Source organism: Mobula birostris, chromosome 9, assembly GCF_030028105.1.
Source record: "Mobula birostris isolate sMobBir1 chromosome 9, sMobBir1.hap1, whole genome shotgun sequence".
In the NCBI taxonomy this organism is placed as follows: domain Eukaryota; kingdom Metazoa; phylum Chordata; class Chondrichthyes; order Myliobatiformes; family Myliobatidae; genus Mobula; species Mobula birostris.
The window spans coordinates 136186123-136202464 of NC_092378.1; the positions used below are offsets into that span (position 1 = coordinate 136186123).

At 44.3% G+C, this 16342-nt stretch overlaps 1 protein-coding gene across 1 annotated transcript in view; it reads left to right on the plus strand.

Annotated features, from left to right (window-relative positions):
* The first annotated feature begins 250 nt into the window (after positions 1-250).
* LOC140203113 (syntaxin-binding protein 4) overlaps positions 251-16342 on the plus strand; it is a 133761-nt gene continuing 117669 nt past the window's right edge. The window contains exons 1-2 of the mRNA XM_072268936.1: positions 251-293; positions 584-649. Coding sequence (XP_072125037.1) covers positions 283-293; positions 584-649 — 77 coding nt within the window. The 5' untranslated portion in view covers positions 251-282. The remainder of the gene's footprint in view (positions 294-583; positions 650-16342) is intronic.

The window sequence follows — 16342 nt, forward strand, 5'->3', positions numbered from 1 at the left end:
TTCACAAGCCTGTGCATACTTAGAATGATGTTGGAATAAACTGCAAACTCAGGCGAATACAAGCAGTGCCTGGAGTAACTTCCTGACCGGGTAGAGGTGCAGGGAGATAAATGCTGGATGGATGCCAGGAACATGGCTCGGATTTAAACCTGTTTTCTGCGTCTGCAAGCACGCTACAGCAGGGAACTGGGACCCTGTGACTTCCCAGATGAGAAGCACAGTGATGAATCAATTATACTTCAGGCACTGCCTTACCAGCCCGGCGTGCTTTTAGCAGGATCAATGGGATTTCGGTACGGAGGCGTTCTTCGTCTTTTTGCATTGCTTCCACTTCACCAGCAATGAATGTTCTGCATTACAGCCTTTGCTTCTTGCATAAGCTTAATCTATTCATGAAGATAGTGATAATGTGGATGAACCCTCTAATATCTCGTGGTATTAAACATCCATAAGAACTGTCACGTGGTGCAGCTGTTTTAAAGCTTTAGTTCTGTATTGGTTCTCAGCTCCCTGCCCCACCCCCACGCCGCCTTTCTCTGAAATAGAGTGGGAATGAGGGAAATAATGAATGTGTGTGTTGCAGGGACGGGATTCTGAACGCGATGCCAACCTTTTCCGTCCTCTACAAGGGAGCTGTGATCATTAGCAGGTAATGGATGAGAATCTGTTCAATTGTCCACTACCTATTTTGTCTGGTTTTCGTGCACGATCAGTTCACAAGGAAGTCTTCAATTCTGGTGAAGTAAAATTTAGAGCCACTAACGGCTTCTTCTTCTCTGGTATGATTTGAACTGTGCTTGAACTCAATTTCTTTTTCTTACTGACAATGAAATAAATCAGAGAAATCTGAAGCTCGGTTCTCCGTAGCTGGAGCTGATAGTTTTCATTATACGGAACTCAGTGACCGGGAAATGTCACCCAGAGCTGAGTGGAGTAAGATGTGTTGAATCACATGCAGATGTACATTGAGCCGTGTGCTTTTTTATATAGTAGGAAAAAGCTTGAAGGACAAATTCTGCTTGATGAATCTTAAACGTTATTTCTTTGAAAAATTGAAAATAGATGGGCAACGTGCTAATGAGTTACATTTGTTTCAGAGTCCGGTTGAGTAGGCTATAGTGGTCGTAATTGTAGGTCATCATAAATTGTTTGCAGGGGTTAGATACTGTTTACAGCCTAAAGAGCTGGTCATGCTCCCCCACCGACATTTCACACCGTTAAGTTCTCACTAGGGAGTGTTCATCACTGGTGGTTGACACACCCAACCTGATGACTTGCTCAGGTTTAGCACTGAGGTGCTGATAAGGCACAATTTTCATGTTTCGGTAAACATGGTCCCCACATACCCTGGATGAGAAATTGACTCCTGGTCAGTTACACCAAGCGTGTTCTACTGGGGTGGCACCATAACATAGTGTATGGGGGGGGGTTCAATTCCTGACGCTGTGTTTAAGAAGTTTGTATATTTCCCCCAGGACCACATACCAAAGACATATTGAGAGGTAGGGTTGAAAAACACGAGGAAATCTGCAGAAGCTGGAATTTCAAGCAACACACACAAAAAATGCTGGTGAACGCAGCAGGCCAGGCAGCACCTATAGGAAGAGGTACAGTCGACGTTTCGGGCCAAGACCCTTCGTCAGGACTAACTGAAAGAAGAGATAGTAAGAGATTTGAAAGTGGGAAGGGGGGGGGGAGATCCGAAATGATAGGAGAAGACAGGAGGGGGAGGGATGGAGCTAAAAGCTGGAAAGTTGATTGGCAAAAAAGGGATCTGAGGCTAGAGGAGGGAGTGGATCATGGGACAGGAGGCCTAGGGAGAAAGAAAGGGGGAGGGGGGAAGCCCAGAGGATGGACAAGGAGTATAGTGAGAGGGACAGAGGGAGAAAAAGGAGAGAGAAAAAATAAATCGATAAATAGATAAATAAATAAACGAATAAATGAATGACGGATGGGGTATGAAGGGGAGGTGGGTCATTAATGGAAATTAGAGAAGTCGATGTTCATGCCATCAGGATGGAGGCTACCCAGACGGAATATAAGGTATTGTTCCTTATATTCCTTATAATCTGGTTTTGTGGGTGAATCATTGGGTGGGTTTGTAGAAATCTACCACATTATCAGCAATAACAAGTCATTTGCAATGTTCCAGCTTGCAGGAACAAGCTGAGACAATGGGTCTACCTGGACAGGCAGGTTTGTGGATCTTGGGTAGGAGGTAGAAACGGGAAGTGCGGGGTGTGGGAACTATAAGGTTGGTAGCAGTGGATGGGAGATCCCCTGAGCTGTAAAGTTGGTGATGGTGTGGGAGACAATGGCCTGGTGTTCCTTAGTGGGGTCATGATCGAGGGGTAACCACCCATTGTCTCAGCTTCCTCCTGCCCCACCAAACTCATTTCTGCATACCTCAACACTGCTTTATCCCCCTTTGTTCAATCCCTTCCTACCTATGTTCGTGACACTTCTCACACTCTGAATTTTTTCGATGATTTTAAGTTCCCTGGCCCCCACCGCTTTATTTTCACCATGGATGTCCAGTCCCTATATACCTCCATCCCCTATCAGGAAGGTCTCAAAGCTCTCCGCTTCTTTTTGGATTCCAGACCTAACCAGTTCCCCTCTACCACCACTCTGCTCCGTCTAGTGGAATTAGTCCTTACTCTTAATAATTTCTCCTTTGGCTCCTCCCACATCCTCCAAACTAAAGGTGTAGCCATGGGCACCCGTATGGGTCCCAGCTATGCCTGCCTTTTTGTTGGCTTTGTGGAACAGTCCATGTTCCAAGCCTACACTGGTATCTGTCCCCCACCTTTCCTTTGCTACATCGATGACTGCATTGGCGCTGCTTCCTGCACGTGTGCTGAGCTCGTTGACTTCATTAAATTTGCCTCCAACTTTCACCCTGCCCTCAAGTTTACTTGGTCCATTTCTGACACCTCCCTCCCCTTTCTTGATCTTTCTATCTCTGGAGACAGCTTATCTATTGATGTCTACTATAAACCTACGGACTCTCACAGCTACCTGGACGATTCCTCTTCCCACCCTGTCTCTTGCAAAAACGCCACCTCCTTCTCGTAATTCCTCCGTCTCCGCTGCATCTGCTCTCAGGATGAGGCCTTTCATTCCAGGATGAAGGAGGTGTCCTCCTTTTTTAAAGAAAGGGACTTCCCTTCCTCTACCATCAACTCTGCTCTCAAACGCATCTCTCCCATTTCACGCACATCTGCTGTCACCCCATCCTCCCGCCACCCCACTAGGAATAGAGTTCCCCTGGTCCTCACCTACCACCCCACCAGCCTCCGGGTCCAACATATAATTCTCCGTAACTTCCGCCACCTCCAACAGGATCCCACCACCAAGCACATCTTTCCCTCCCTCCATCTCTCTGCTTTCCGCAGAGATCACTCCCTATGCGACTCCCTTGTCCATTCGTCCCCCCCCATCCCTTCCCACCGATCTCCCTCCCAGCACTTATCCGTGTAAGCGGAACAAGTGCTACACATGCCCTTACACTTCCTCCCTTACCACCATTCAGGGCCCCAGACAGTCCTTCCAGGTGAGGCGACACTTCACCTGTGAGTCGGCTGGGGTGATATACTGCGTCTGGTGCTCCCAATGTGGCCTTCTATATATTGGCGAGACCCGATGCAAGCTGGGAGATTGCTTCGCTGAACATCTATGCTCTGTCTGCCAGAGAAAGCAGGATCTCCCAGTGGCCACACATTTTAATTCCACATCCCATTCCCATTCTGATATGTCTGTCCACGGCCTCCTCTACGGTCAAGATGAAGCCACACTCAGGTTGGAGGGACAACACCTTATATTCTGTCTGAGTAGCCTCCAACCTGTTGGCATGAACATTGACTTCTCTAACTTCTGTTAATGCCCCACCTCCCCTTCGTACCCCATCTGTTATGTATGTATGTATGTATTTATTTATTTTTTCTCTCCCTGCTTTTTCTCCCTCTGTCCCTCTCATTATACTCCTTACCCATCCTCTAGGCTTCCCCCCTCCCCCTTTCTTTCTCCCTAGGCCTCCCGTCCCATGATCCTCTCCCTTCTCTAGCCTCATATCCCTTTTGCCAATCAACTTTCCAGCTCTTAGCTCCATCCCTCCCCCTCCTGTTTTCTCCTATCATTTTGGATCTCCCCCTCCCCCTCCAACTTTCAAATCTCTTACTATCTCTTCTTTCAGTTAGTCCTGACGAAGGGTCTCGGCCCAAAACTTCGATTGTACCTCTTCCTATAGATGCTGCCTGGCCTGCTGCGTTCACCAGCATTTTTTGTGTGTTGAGAGCTGGGGTTAGCAGGTTGTGGGCGTGCTATTTTGGCATTAGAAGCATGTCAATACTTGGAGGGCTGTCTCCCACTACATCCTCTGACTGTGTTCGTCATTGACACAAATGACGTATTTTACTGTATATTTCAACTTGTTGTACATATCACAAATATAGCTAATCTCCCTCTTTATCTTTGATGAATCAGCATATTGTACACTCCCTCTGAAATTCATTGCTTTGAAGTCAATAGGAGGAATTTCAAAGACATGTACTCTGGGTAACAGAGTGTGCACTATGAAGTGCTTTAATGGTACCGACTGAGAATGAATTTTGCGCAATGGAAGATTGTTGGGAGAAGGCATGGATCTCCTAATGGGATTGGATATCCTAGAACGAAGCAATTGTGTCCTGTGCCTGGACAGAGAGTCCTGCTCTTCCTTAACTTATATCCACCTCCCACTTTCTTTCTTTCTTTCTTCCCACAGACTGATGAAAACTCCTAGCGCAATACTATTGTCAAAACCCTTTCTTCCAATGGCTCCTACAAGGTGTCAAATATTGATTTTTAGCCAATATCTTCATACAAGCTGTGTTAGTTAACATATGACAGAAGTTTCATAAAGTCTGCTGATGAATGACAAGCAACTATACAGTAGAAACCTTTTTTCTGTAACTTTAAGTGAGATCTGGCTTTTTCACTCCTGGTTAATCACTGTTGGAAGATTACACTCAGTGGAATCCTGTGTGGTCTTCAGCTGCTGTAACCCATCCACTTCAAGGTTCAAAATGCTGTGCGTTCAGAGAAGCTCTTATACACACCACGGTTATACCACCTGACTATTTGAGTTGCTGTCGCCTTCCTGTCAGCTTGAACTAGTCTGGCCATTCTCCTCTGGTTTCCTTCATGAAAAGACGTTTTTGCCCACAGAACTGCAGCTCACTGGATTTTATTTTATTTTTGTTATTCGCTCCATTCTCTGTAAGCTCTAGAACTGTTTATGCAAGAAAATCCCAGGAGATCACCAGTTTCTAAGATACTCAAATCACCTTTCTTGAACCAATAATCATTTCATGGTCAAGGTCACTTAAATTGCATTTCTTCCCCATTCTGGTGTTTGGTCTAAACAACAACTGAACCTCTTGACCATGTCTGCATGCACTGAGCTGCTGCCCTATGACTGACTGATTAGAAATTTGCATTAATGAGAGGTGTACATGGTGTACTAATAATGTGGCCACTAAGTACAGATCGAGTACAAACTGCTGTTAGCAGGCACTTTAAATGGCTTCAGTTTTCTCACTAAAGTGTCTGCACTAAGGAAAAGTCACAACTTAAGACCCCATCTTGGGCACATCTGCTAGAAGTACAGAGGGAAATGTCTTCTGTGTTTCTTTATTTTTTCGGGTTCTCCACTCCACGTTGTTTCCTTGGTCAAGTATGTGAAGGTAACAGCTGTCGATCTGCCCACTACTGCTCTCTGTGAAGCAGCTGCCAACTTGCTGAAACTTAAGAGTCCTTGTGCAGGACACCCTAAAGGTTAACTTGCAGGTTGAGTCAGTGGTGAGGAAGGCAAATGCCATGTTAGCATTCATTTCAAGAGGTCTAGAATACAAGACCAAGGATGTGATGCTGAGGCTGTATAAGGGACTGGTGAGGCCTCGCCTTAAGTATTGTGAACAGTTTTGAGCCCCTCATCTTAGAAATGATGTGCTGGCATTGGAGAGGGCCCAGAGGAGGTTCACAAGGATGATTCCAGGAATGAAAGGGTTATACGAGGAACGTTTGATGACTCTGGGTCTGTACTCACTGAAATTTGGAAGGATGAGGGGGGGATCTCATTGAAACATTTTGAATGTTGAAAGGCCTAGACAGAGTAGATGTGGAAAGGATGTTTCTCATGGTGGGAGAGTCTAGGACAAGAGGTCACAGCCTCAGGATAGAGGGGTGCCCTTTGAAAACAGAGATGCAGAAAAGTTTCTTTAGCCAAAGGGTGGTGAATTTGTGGAATTTGTTGCCACAGGCAGCTGTGGAGGCCAGGTCATTAGGTGTACTGAAGGCAGAGATTGATAGGTTCTTGATTGGACATGGCATCAAAGGTTATGGGGAGAAGACAAGGAACTGGGGTTGAGGAGGAGATTAAAAAAAAAGGATCAGCCGTGATTGAATGGTGGAGCAGACTCGATGGGCCACATGGCCTAATCCTGCTCCTCTGTCTTATGGTCTTAATGAACCCATTTTCTGTGACTCCAATTTACACTACAGTGGTGATTCACTGTACCACTGATTGACGAGTGTAGATTTTGATATGTATAAAGTAAGAAAGCCACATATTTGGGTAATTTATAATAATGCAACAACAGAATTAACTTTAAGATCAAGCCTAAGTTGCTAAACATGATTTTTAAGAATTGAGTGGGGCCTGTTGGGACTTGTCTGCAGGCGGAAGGTCGCAGAGCAAGTTGGAGAGATTTCCTTGTGGATTTTACGCGCCAGTTTTAAAAAGCAAACGGGGCCTGTTGGAACGTCTGCGGAGTGGAAGGTCATGGAGTGAGTTGGAAACAGTTCTTGTGGACTTTATGCAGCAGTTTTAAAAAGCAAGTGTGGCCTGTTAGGACTTACGCTCAGAGCGTGAGATCGCAGAGTGGGTTGGAAGCTCCTAACTGACAAGGTCAAGGAACTGGAGTTGGATGCTCTCAGGACCATCCAGAAGGCTGAAACCTTCATAGATGAGTCTTTTACTGAGGTGATCACACCCAGAGTGCAGGCTTTGGAGAGTAGATGGGTAACCACCAGGAGAAGTAAGGGGAGTAGGCAGTCAGTGCAGGGTTCCCTTGTGGCCATTCCCCTCAGCAACAAGTACAGCCCTTTGGATACTGCTGGGGGTGATGACCGATCAGGGCACTGCCAGTCGTACTGTGGCCGGCTCTCAGGCTTAGCTGTAAAGTCAGGCAGAGCGATAGTGACTGGAGGCTCGATGGTTAGGGGGACGGAGAAGAGATTCTGCGGCCGCGAAAGGGCAGCCAGGATGGTGTGTTGCCTCCCAGGTGCAAGGGTCCAAGATTCTCAAGAGACAGAGTAAGCAGCCAGAGGTTGTGGTGCACACTGGCACCAATGATATTGATAGAAAGGGGGAAGAAGTCCTGTGCAGTGGGTCTAGGGAGTTTGGGAAAGGGCTGAAGAACAGGACCTCCAAGGTAGTAATCTCTGCATTACTCGCAGTGCCACGTGCTAGATGTATGACTGGCTGAGGTTGTTGTGGCTATCCCTCGGGGTTGAGGATGAAGAAGTGGCCCACAGAGCGAAGACGCCTGTGTGTGTATTTGTTTAATGTGTACTTGATGTTGCACTCCAAGAAGCACACGATACTTCACAAATCAACCAACTGATTCCAATGGCATGGAAACCACGACGATTGGAGCTGATGGATTTGTTGCCGACTTCATCCGCCTTCACAGCCGTTGAGTTCAAAGTAACTTCGTCCGCCTGTTCCACCGTTGAGGTCTTGGTTGGATTGTTCTTTGTCAGGGACCTCACCCTCGACCTTACCGCCATGGGTGACCCTACCAGGAGCATTGCTCTCGGGATCACAGGACCACACAAGCTTCTCCACTGCGACAAGGTGACAATTCAGGGAGAAGGACTGGCTGAGGAAGTGGCGCAGGAAGTAGGGTTTCAAATTTCTGGATCATTGGGATCTCTTCTGTATAAATAGGATGGGTTACTCCTGAACCTGAGGGGGACCTTTAGTTTTGCAGACAGGTTTGCTAGAGCTGTTGAGGAGAGCTTAAACGAACTTGGCAGGGGTATGGGGACCATAGTAATAAGGGTGAGGATGGGACAATTGGTGTACAAGTAGATGCAGTGCGCAGTGAGACTGTGAGGAAGGACAGGCAGATAATAGGACAAATGGGATGAGGTGAAGTGTAACATGGGGGCAAATCGAAGAGGGTGATGAATGCAGAACTGAAGGTTTAATATTTGATTGCACGCAGTATACAGAATAAGGTAGCTGATCTTGGAACACAGTTAGAGACTGGCAGATATTATGTTGTGGGCATCACCTAGTCCTGATTGAAAGAAGATCATAGTTGAGAACTTAACATTCAAGATACATCTTTCATCAAGTGGACAGGCAGATGGGCAGAGGGGGAGGGGGTAGCCCTCTATTGATAAAATATGAAATCAAATCCTTAGAAAGAGGTGACAGGATCGGAAGATGTAGAATCTTTGTGGGAAGTGATAAGAAACTGCAAAGTTAAAAAGACCATATATTCAGCACCCCCCACAAAAAATAGTACCCAGCATGTGGGATATAAATTTCAATAGGAACTAGAAAAGGCAAGTAATAAGGCAATGTTACAATAGTCATGGGTGATTTCAAAATACAGGTAGATTGGGAAAATCAGATTGGTTCTGGATCCCAACAGAGGGAAAGGGAATTATAGAGGCACGAGAGAGGAGCTGGCCATAGTTGACTGGAAGGGGACACTAGCAATGATGATGGCAGAATAGCAATGGTTGGCGTTTCTGGGGACAACTTGGAAGACACAGGATAAAAACATCCCAAAGATGATGAAGTATCCTAAAGGGAGGATGACACAACCATAGCTAATAAAAGACGAAAAGCCAACATAAAAGCTAAAGGGAGGGCATATATCAAAAAATTGTCGGAAGTTAGAGGCTTGGGAAGCTTTTAAAAAACCAACAGAAGGCAACTATTAACACCATATGGAGAGAAAAGATGAAATATGAAGGTAAGCTAGCCAAAAATATCAAAGAGGATAGCAAAGGTTTTTTTTTTCAGATATACTGTATAAAGAGTAAAAGAGAGGCAAGAGTAGATAGTGGACTGCAGGAAAATGATGCTGGAGTGGTAGCAATGTGGGATAAAGAAATGGCAGATGAACTTAAGTATTTTGTGCCAGACTTTACTGTGGAAGACATTAGCAGTATGCCAGAAATTTGAGAGTATCAGGGGGTAAAAGTGAATGTAGTTGCTTTAATAAGGTCTGAAAGTAGATGTTACCTGGACTAGATGGACTACACCGCAGGGTTCTGAATAAGGTAGCTGAAGAGATTGTGGAGGCATTAGTAATGATCTTTCATTATTCAGTACATTTTGGAATGGTTCCAGAGGACTGGAAAATTGCAGATGTCTCTCCTCTTTTTAAGAAGGGTGGGAGACAGAAGAAAGGAAATCATTGGCCAGTTAGTGTGCCTTCAGTGCTTGGGAGGATATTGAAGTCTTGGAGGCACATGATAAAGTAGGCCAAAGTCAGTATGGTTTCCTTAAGGGAAATCTTGCCTGACATATATGTTGGAATTATTTGAGGAAATAACAGGCAGAAGAGACAAGGGTGAGTCAGCGGATATTGTTTATTTGACTTTTCAGAAGCATTTGACAAAGACCCATACATGGTATTACAGGAAAGATAATAGCATAGATAGAAGAGTGGCTGATTGGCAGGAGGCAAAGAGTCGGAATAAAGGGGTCTAATTTGATTGGCTGCCGGTGTCAAGTGGTGCTCCGTAAGGGTTGGTATTGGGACCGCTTCCTTGCACATTATATGTCAACACTTTGGATGAAGGAATTGATGGCTTTGTGGCCAAGTTTTCAGATGATACAAAGATAGGTGGAGGGGCAGGTAGTGTTGAGGAAACAGGGAGTCTGCAGAAGGCTTGGACAGATTGGGAGAATGGACAAAGAAGTGGAAGATGGAATGTACTGCGGGGAAGTGTGTGGTCATGCACTTTGGTAAAAGGAAGAAAGGCGTAGGCTCTTTTGTAAAAGGGGAGAAAAATTCAAAAATCTAAGGTGCATGGGGACTTGTTCAGGATTCCCTAAAGGTTAACTTGCAGGTTGAGCTCGTGGTAAGGAAGGCAAATGCAAAGTTAACAGTCATTTGAAAAGGACTGGAATTAAAGAGCAAGGATGTGATGCTGAGACTTTATAAGGCATTGGTCAGCCTGCACTTGGAGTATTGCAAGCAGTTTTGAGCCCCTTTTCTAAGAAAAGATGTACTGGCATTGGAGAGGGACCAGAGCAGGTTCACGAGAATGATCCCAGGAATGAAAGGGTTATCATATGAGGAGCTTTTGATGGCTCTGGGCCTGTACTCGCTGGAGTTTAGAAGAATGAGACGGAATCTCATTGATATCTTTTGAATATTGAAAAGCCTGGAGAGAGTGGATGTGGGAAGGATGTTTTCTATAGTGGATGAGACTTGGACCAGAGGGCACAGGCTCAGAATAAAGGGACATCTATTTAGAATAGTGATGAGAAGGAATTTCTTTAGCCAGAGGGTGGTGACAATTTGTGGAATTCAATGCCACAGATGGCTGTGGAGGTCAAGTCATTGAGTATACTTAAAGCAGAGCTTGGTAGGTTCTTGGTTAGTTAGGGCATCAAAGGTTATGAGGAAAAGGAAAGAGAATGGGGTTAAGAGGGATTATAAAACAGCCATGATTGAATGGCAGACTCGCTGAGTGGCCTAATTCTGCTCCTGTGTCTTATGTCTTACGATCTTTGGACTGTTTGCATTATCCACCGAAAATTTCTGGCAATGTCACATCCTGTGAATAAATTAATATCTTAAAAACAATGCTGAGCTGGGGATACTCAAAGAAATCAGAGGAAATTTATGACACTGAAGGTGGTTATTCAATCAATCATGTCAATTCTAGTTGGGAAAGTGCTACCCAGATCAAGCCCACCGTTCAATACTCTGTGCTCCACAAGCACACAGGTCAAAATGTGGCAAGGATTTTAGCCTCTACCCACCTTTCAGGCAGTGCATTCCAGACGCCAGTGGGAAACACTAAATCTTATGTCACCCTCTGATCATTCAACCAATTACTTTAACTCTATGCCTACCAGTGTTTGACTGCTCAGCTAAAGGACACTGCATCTCCCTCTTCACACTAGTTCCTCATAAATTCATACACCTTAATTAACAATCTCTGCAGCCTCAACTAATCCAAGGCAACCAACCCCTTCATATCCAATCTATCCTCATAGTTAAACTTCTCCAGTCCTAGAAACCCCCAAATTATATGTGTAAGTTAAGGATTCAGAGTCAGGTAATCAGATGTTACTTCAGTAGTCAGTTCCATTTTTAATAATCCATTGCAGTACATATTAGTTACATGGTAAAATACGCAGGAACAGAATTTGAACTCTCAGTCCTTCAGATCTCTTCTGTCTTTCAGTTAGATCTTGGCTGGTCTACATCTGAGACCCTCCATCAATGTTGGTTCCCACTGAAGTCTTACAAGAGCTCAGAACAAATGTCACATCACTCTCCAAGTTCCTCCCCAAACTCCCTTTGTATTTTAACCCCTTTGAGATAAACTCTTCCGTTTTTTTTTAAACCTGATTCAAATACAAGGGCAGAAATTCTTCAGGGGCTTTGCAATTACTCTACATAGGTGTCCAACAGGAAACGTCTGGATTGAACCAATTTCTGAGTGCCCAATTCAGAATAAGAATGAGGGTTATTATTCCTTTTTTACATGACGTGTAATTTCCCCTCTCTTCTTTCCTTTTCAGTCCCAAACTTGGCCTGAACAGTTGACTGTTAGTTCCCCTCCATAGATGCTGCCTGACTTGCTGAGTTCCTCCAGCATTTTGTGTGTTTTGCTCAAGATTTCCAGCATGTGAAGAATCTCTTCCGTTCATGATGTGAAATTTGTGGCAGCAGTATAGCGCAAAGACATAAAATTACTATAAACTACAAAACAAATAAATAGTGCCAAAAAAGGGAATAATGAGGTATCAATTTTATTTTAACTTTGCCATGGCCTCAACCTTATCATAGATACATAAAGAAAAAATGAACCTGAATTTGAAAACAAACCTTCACAAAATCCAAAGCAACATACATAAAATGCTGGTGGAACACAGCAGGCAAGGCAGCAAATGCCAAAGCATTTAATAGGTGATGAAATTCGTTCAAAATGAGATCACTGTTGCATTGTGAGAATTCCGATCAACTGGCAGTTGCATATAACATAGTTCAGCACAGAAACAAGCTTTTTAGCCCATGATGTTGTCTGGAAGTAGTTAAGCTAATAATGCCTGATTACACTAAACCCTTCATGAGCCATATCCTTCCATTCTCTGCATAATCACGTGCTTTTATAAGCACCCCTTAAATGTATCTGTCGTATTTGTCCCCAATACCACCCCGATAGTGCATTCCAAATACCCATTAATATGTGTTTTAAAAAAAAAGCCCTGCCCAGCACATCTCCTTTGAACTTTCTCTGTCTCGCATTAAGTGCATGCCCTCTAGTATTATTCACTTCAAACTTGGGAAATATATTCTGGCTGTCTATTCTACCTCTGCCTCTCATTAAATCATAAACTTCTGTGAAGTCTCCTCATAGCCTCCGGCGTTCCAGGGAAAGCAGCCTTAGCTCGTCCAAACTTTCCTAATAGCGCCTGGCCTCTGATCCAGGCAGGGTGCCCGTAAGCCTCCACTGCACCGTCTTCACAGCCTCCAAATTCTTCCTGTAGTGGGGTGGCTAGAACTGAGTGCAGTATTCCAGATGCAGCTTAACCAGTTTTGAATAACGTTTAGAATGATCAATTCAATTATTTGCAACCTCGCAGAAGTTTAAAATTTAATGAGGGGCGTAGGGAGAATAGACAGCCAGAATATATTTTCCAAATTTGAAATGAATAATAGTAGAGGGCACAGAATCTGAGATCGGCAAATAATGGAGGACTTTGGAGACTGGAAGGTCTGTGCTAAGAGTATATTGAAGTTCTTGCACACTTTAGAAGGTGTGATTACTTAGTTACAATATGGGTAACATGTATGGTAGAATATTCTACTTAGAAACCTTACCACCTATTCACACATTTCACGACTTTGGCTTCCTCTACCGGCTGGCTGAATTGAATGATCTTGAGGTTGGCAATTCTGTCGTTCTTTACTGTCTTGCAACGGATCACTGCCAGAACAAGCTATTTCAACATGAATTCAGGTATTCTAAAGCAAACCAAACAGGTCTATCTCCACCTTACACTGACCAGAGCTAATGTAAAACCTCTTGTGATGCTATTTATTTCAACCTTACGCGAAGATTTGCTGGAAAATCTTTCATAATCGAATGTTGACGACTTTAAGGAATCGCCTTTGCTATGGTCATTATTCAGAGTAGCAGGTGCATTTTCAATATATTTACCCCAAATTAAATTCCATGTACTGTTTTAACTTAAAAATTATATTATTAAATTGAAAACAATCTTCACCATTCTACCTCCTTGCTCAAAGGTTTGAACACCAGGTTTTTTCATTTAGGTTAGAATAACACAGGGTTCTGATAATTAGGATGTTGGTGGGAAGATGGCGATCCAATTAATTGGTGCCCAAGAAGTTTCAATTTAATCGCAATAAAGTAGATTTGCAAGCATTTTTAAAAGCAGCATACATCCTAGCTAATGGGTGTCTGAGTTTGGAGGGAATTGAATATTGTGCATTGTTGATTTGTGCAAAAGCAGTGCGATTCCCTTATCTTAGTGCTGTTGCACCTAATGTTGTAAAGGAGCAGGAGATACTTCCACTATCTCTTTTAAAGTGCTGCACAAGTGAGGACCATTTGAAGGACAAACATAGGGAAAAATCACGCAGAATCTTATCTGTAAAATGTGAAAATGAGGAATAGAATCAGAAACAGGCTATTCGGCCCTTTGCACCGGTTCTAGAATTCAATAGGGATTCTGTATGTTTGTCTCTGTATGTGTGGGTGGGTGCTGTGGTATAATCCTTTCCAAAAGTTCTATTGCTTGCAATCAGCTTTATACCACACTGTCTGCAACTGTACAAATCCTCTGTGACAATGCATGGTGAGAGTTACTCTGGTCAATATACACTCTGTGGCCAGTTTACTAGCTACACCTGCTCATTCCTGTGCGCACAACGATCTTTACAGCTTACAGAGAATGGTACAAGAAGTAAAAGACATCCATTGAGCAGAGGTTCTGTGGGCAAAAACACTTTGTTAATGAGAGTGGTCAGAGGAGAATGGCCAGACTGGTTCAAGCTGACAGGAGGGCAACAGTAACTCAAGAAACCACGTGTAACAACAGTGAGGTGCAGAAGAACATCTCGGAGTGTACAATACCTAGGACCTTGAAGTGGAGGGGGTACAGCAGCAGAAGACCCACCAACAAACACTCATTGTCCACTTTATTAAGATGCAAGAGGTACCTATTCAATTGTCTGATAACAGCTGGCTAGAAGCTGTTCTGGAGCTTGATATGTGATTTCAGGCTTTTGTGTATTCTACCCAATAGGAGATGGGAGAAGAGAGCATATCTGGGACAGAGAGAACATAGACAGATTTCATGGAGGGAGATTGGTTTTCGTGATTTGCCCATAACTCTCTGTAGTTTCTTGCAATCACAGGCAGAAGAGTTGCTATACCAAGCCATGATGTATTGAGACAGGCTACTTTGTATAGTGCATTGGAAAAAAATTGGTAAAGGTCAAAGAGGATATGCAAAATTGCTTTAGCCTTCCGTGAAACTAGAAGCATTGGTGAGCCTACTTGGCAGTGGCTGGGCCTGGACAGGCTTGTAGTAATATTCACTCCTATGAACTTGAAGCTCTCAACCCTTTCAACGTCAGGGCCGTTGATGCAGGTAGGAGCCCGTGCAGCGCACACTTCCTGAAGTCTCTGACCAGCTGTCTTTTGTTGACAATGAGGGAAAGGAGGAACATGGGTCAGTACAGTAGCATAGCAGTAGCGTAATGCTTCACAGCACTGACTGGGGTTCAATTCCTACCACTGTCTGTAAGGAGTTTGTACGTTCTCCCCTCGACTACATGGGTTTCCTCTGGGTGCTTTGGTGTCCTCTCACATTCCAAAGACATACGGGCTAGGATTAGTAAGTTGTGGGCATGCTGTGCAGGTGCAGGAAACATGACAACTCTCGCAAGCTGCCCCCAGCTCATCTCAGACTGTGTTAATTGTTGACACGGGTAACGAATTTCATTGTGTGTTTTGATGTTTCGGTACACAGTACGTGTGAAAGACAAAGCTATTTTTTCTTTGGTTATTGTCGTGACACCGTGTTACTAAGCTCTCTCTTTGCATTCCAACATCATTATTTGTGATATAGCCCACTACGGTGGCATCATCTGCAAACCTGTGGCTGGAGTTCGAGCAGAATCTGGCCACACAGTCATGAGTGTAGAGGGAGCAGAGTAGGAGACAGAGAATGCAGACCAGGTTTCAGAATAATCGTGGTGGTGGTGTTGCTGCCTATCAATACTGAATGTGATCTGTTGATTAAAATGTTAAGGATCCATTTTCAGAGAGAGGTGTTGTCTCCCTCTGTTGGGTCATGAGAATTACAGTATTGAAGGGGGAACTGTAGTCAATAAACAATAGTGTGGCATAAGTGTTTTTACTGTCCAAATCCTCCAGTGATAAGTGTAGGATGAAGGAGATGCCATCTGCCATACACTTGTTATAGCAGTAGATGAATTGAACTGGATCAGTGTTGTCTGGGAGGCTAGAGTTGATGTGTGCCATGAGCAGCCTCTCAAAGCAAGTCATGATAGTAGCTTCAGATTTATTTATCACACGTACATCAGAACACACAGTGAAATGTACCTTTTGCGTTAACAACCAACACAGCAAAGGCTGTGCTGGGGGGCAGCCGGTGAGTGTCGCTACACATCCCAGTGCCAAGATAGCATGCCCACAGTGCTTGGCAGAACAACACAGAACACAGCAAGACAGAATATATGAAGTGGCAAAGCAACACCTCCCTCTCACCCGCCCATGCACATGTCCTCGAAACCCAGGACAGGTCGTCTTTGGTCTCCAACAGACTTACGGCTTCACAAGCATTGCATCTTCAACTTCTCTAGCAGAATCACAGATGTTCCACAAAGATGACTGTGGATTCAGGTACATTTATCCATCACCCAAGACATTCCTTCTTCTCATTGCTACCATCAGGTAGGAGGTACAGAAGCCTGAAGGCACACACTCAAAGATTCAGGAACAGCTTCTTCCCTTCTGCCATCCGATTTCTGAATGG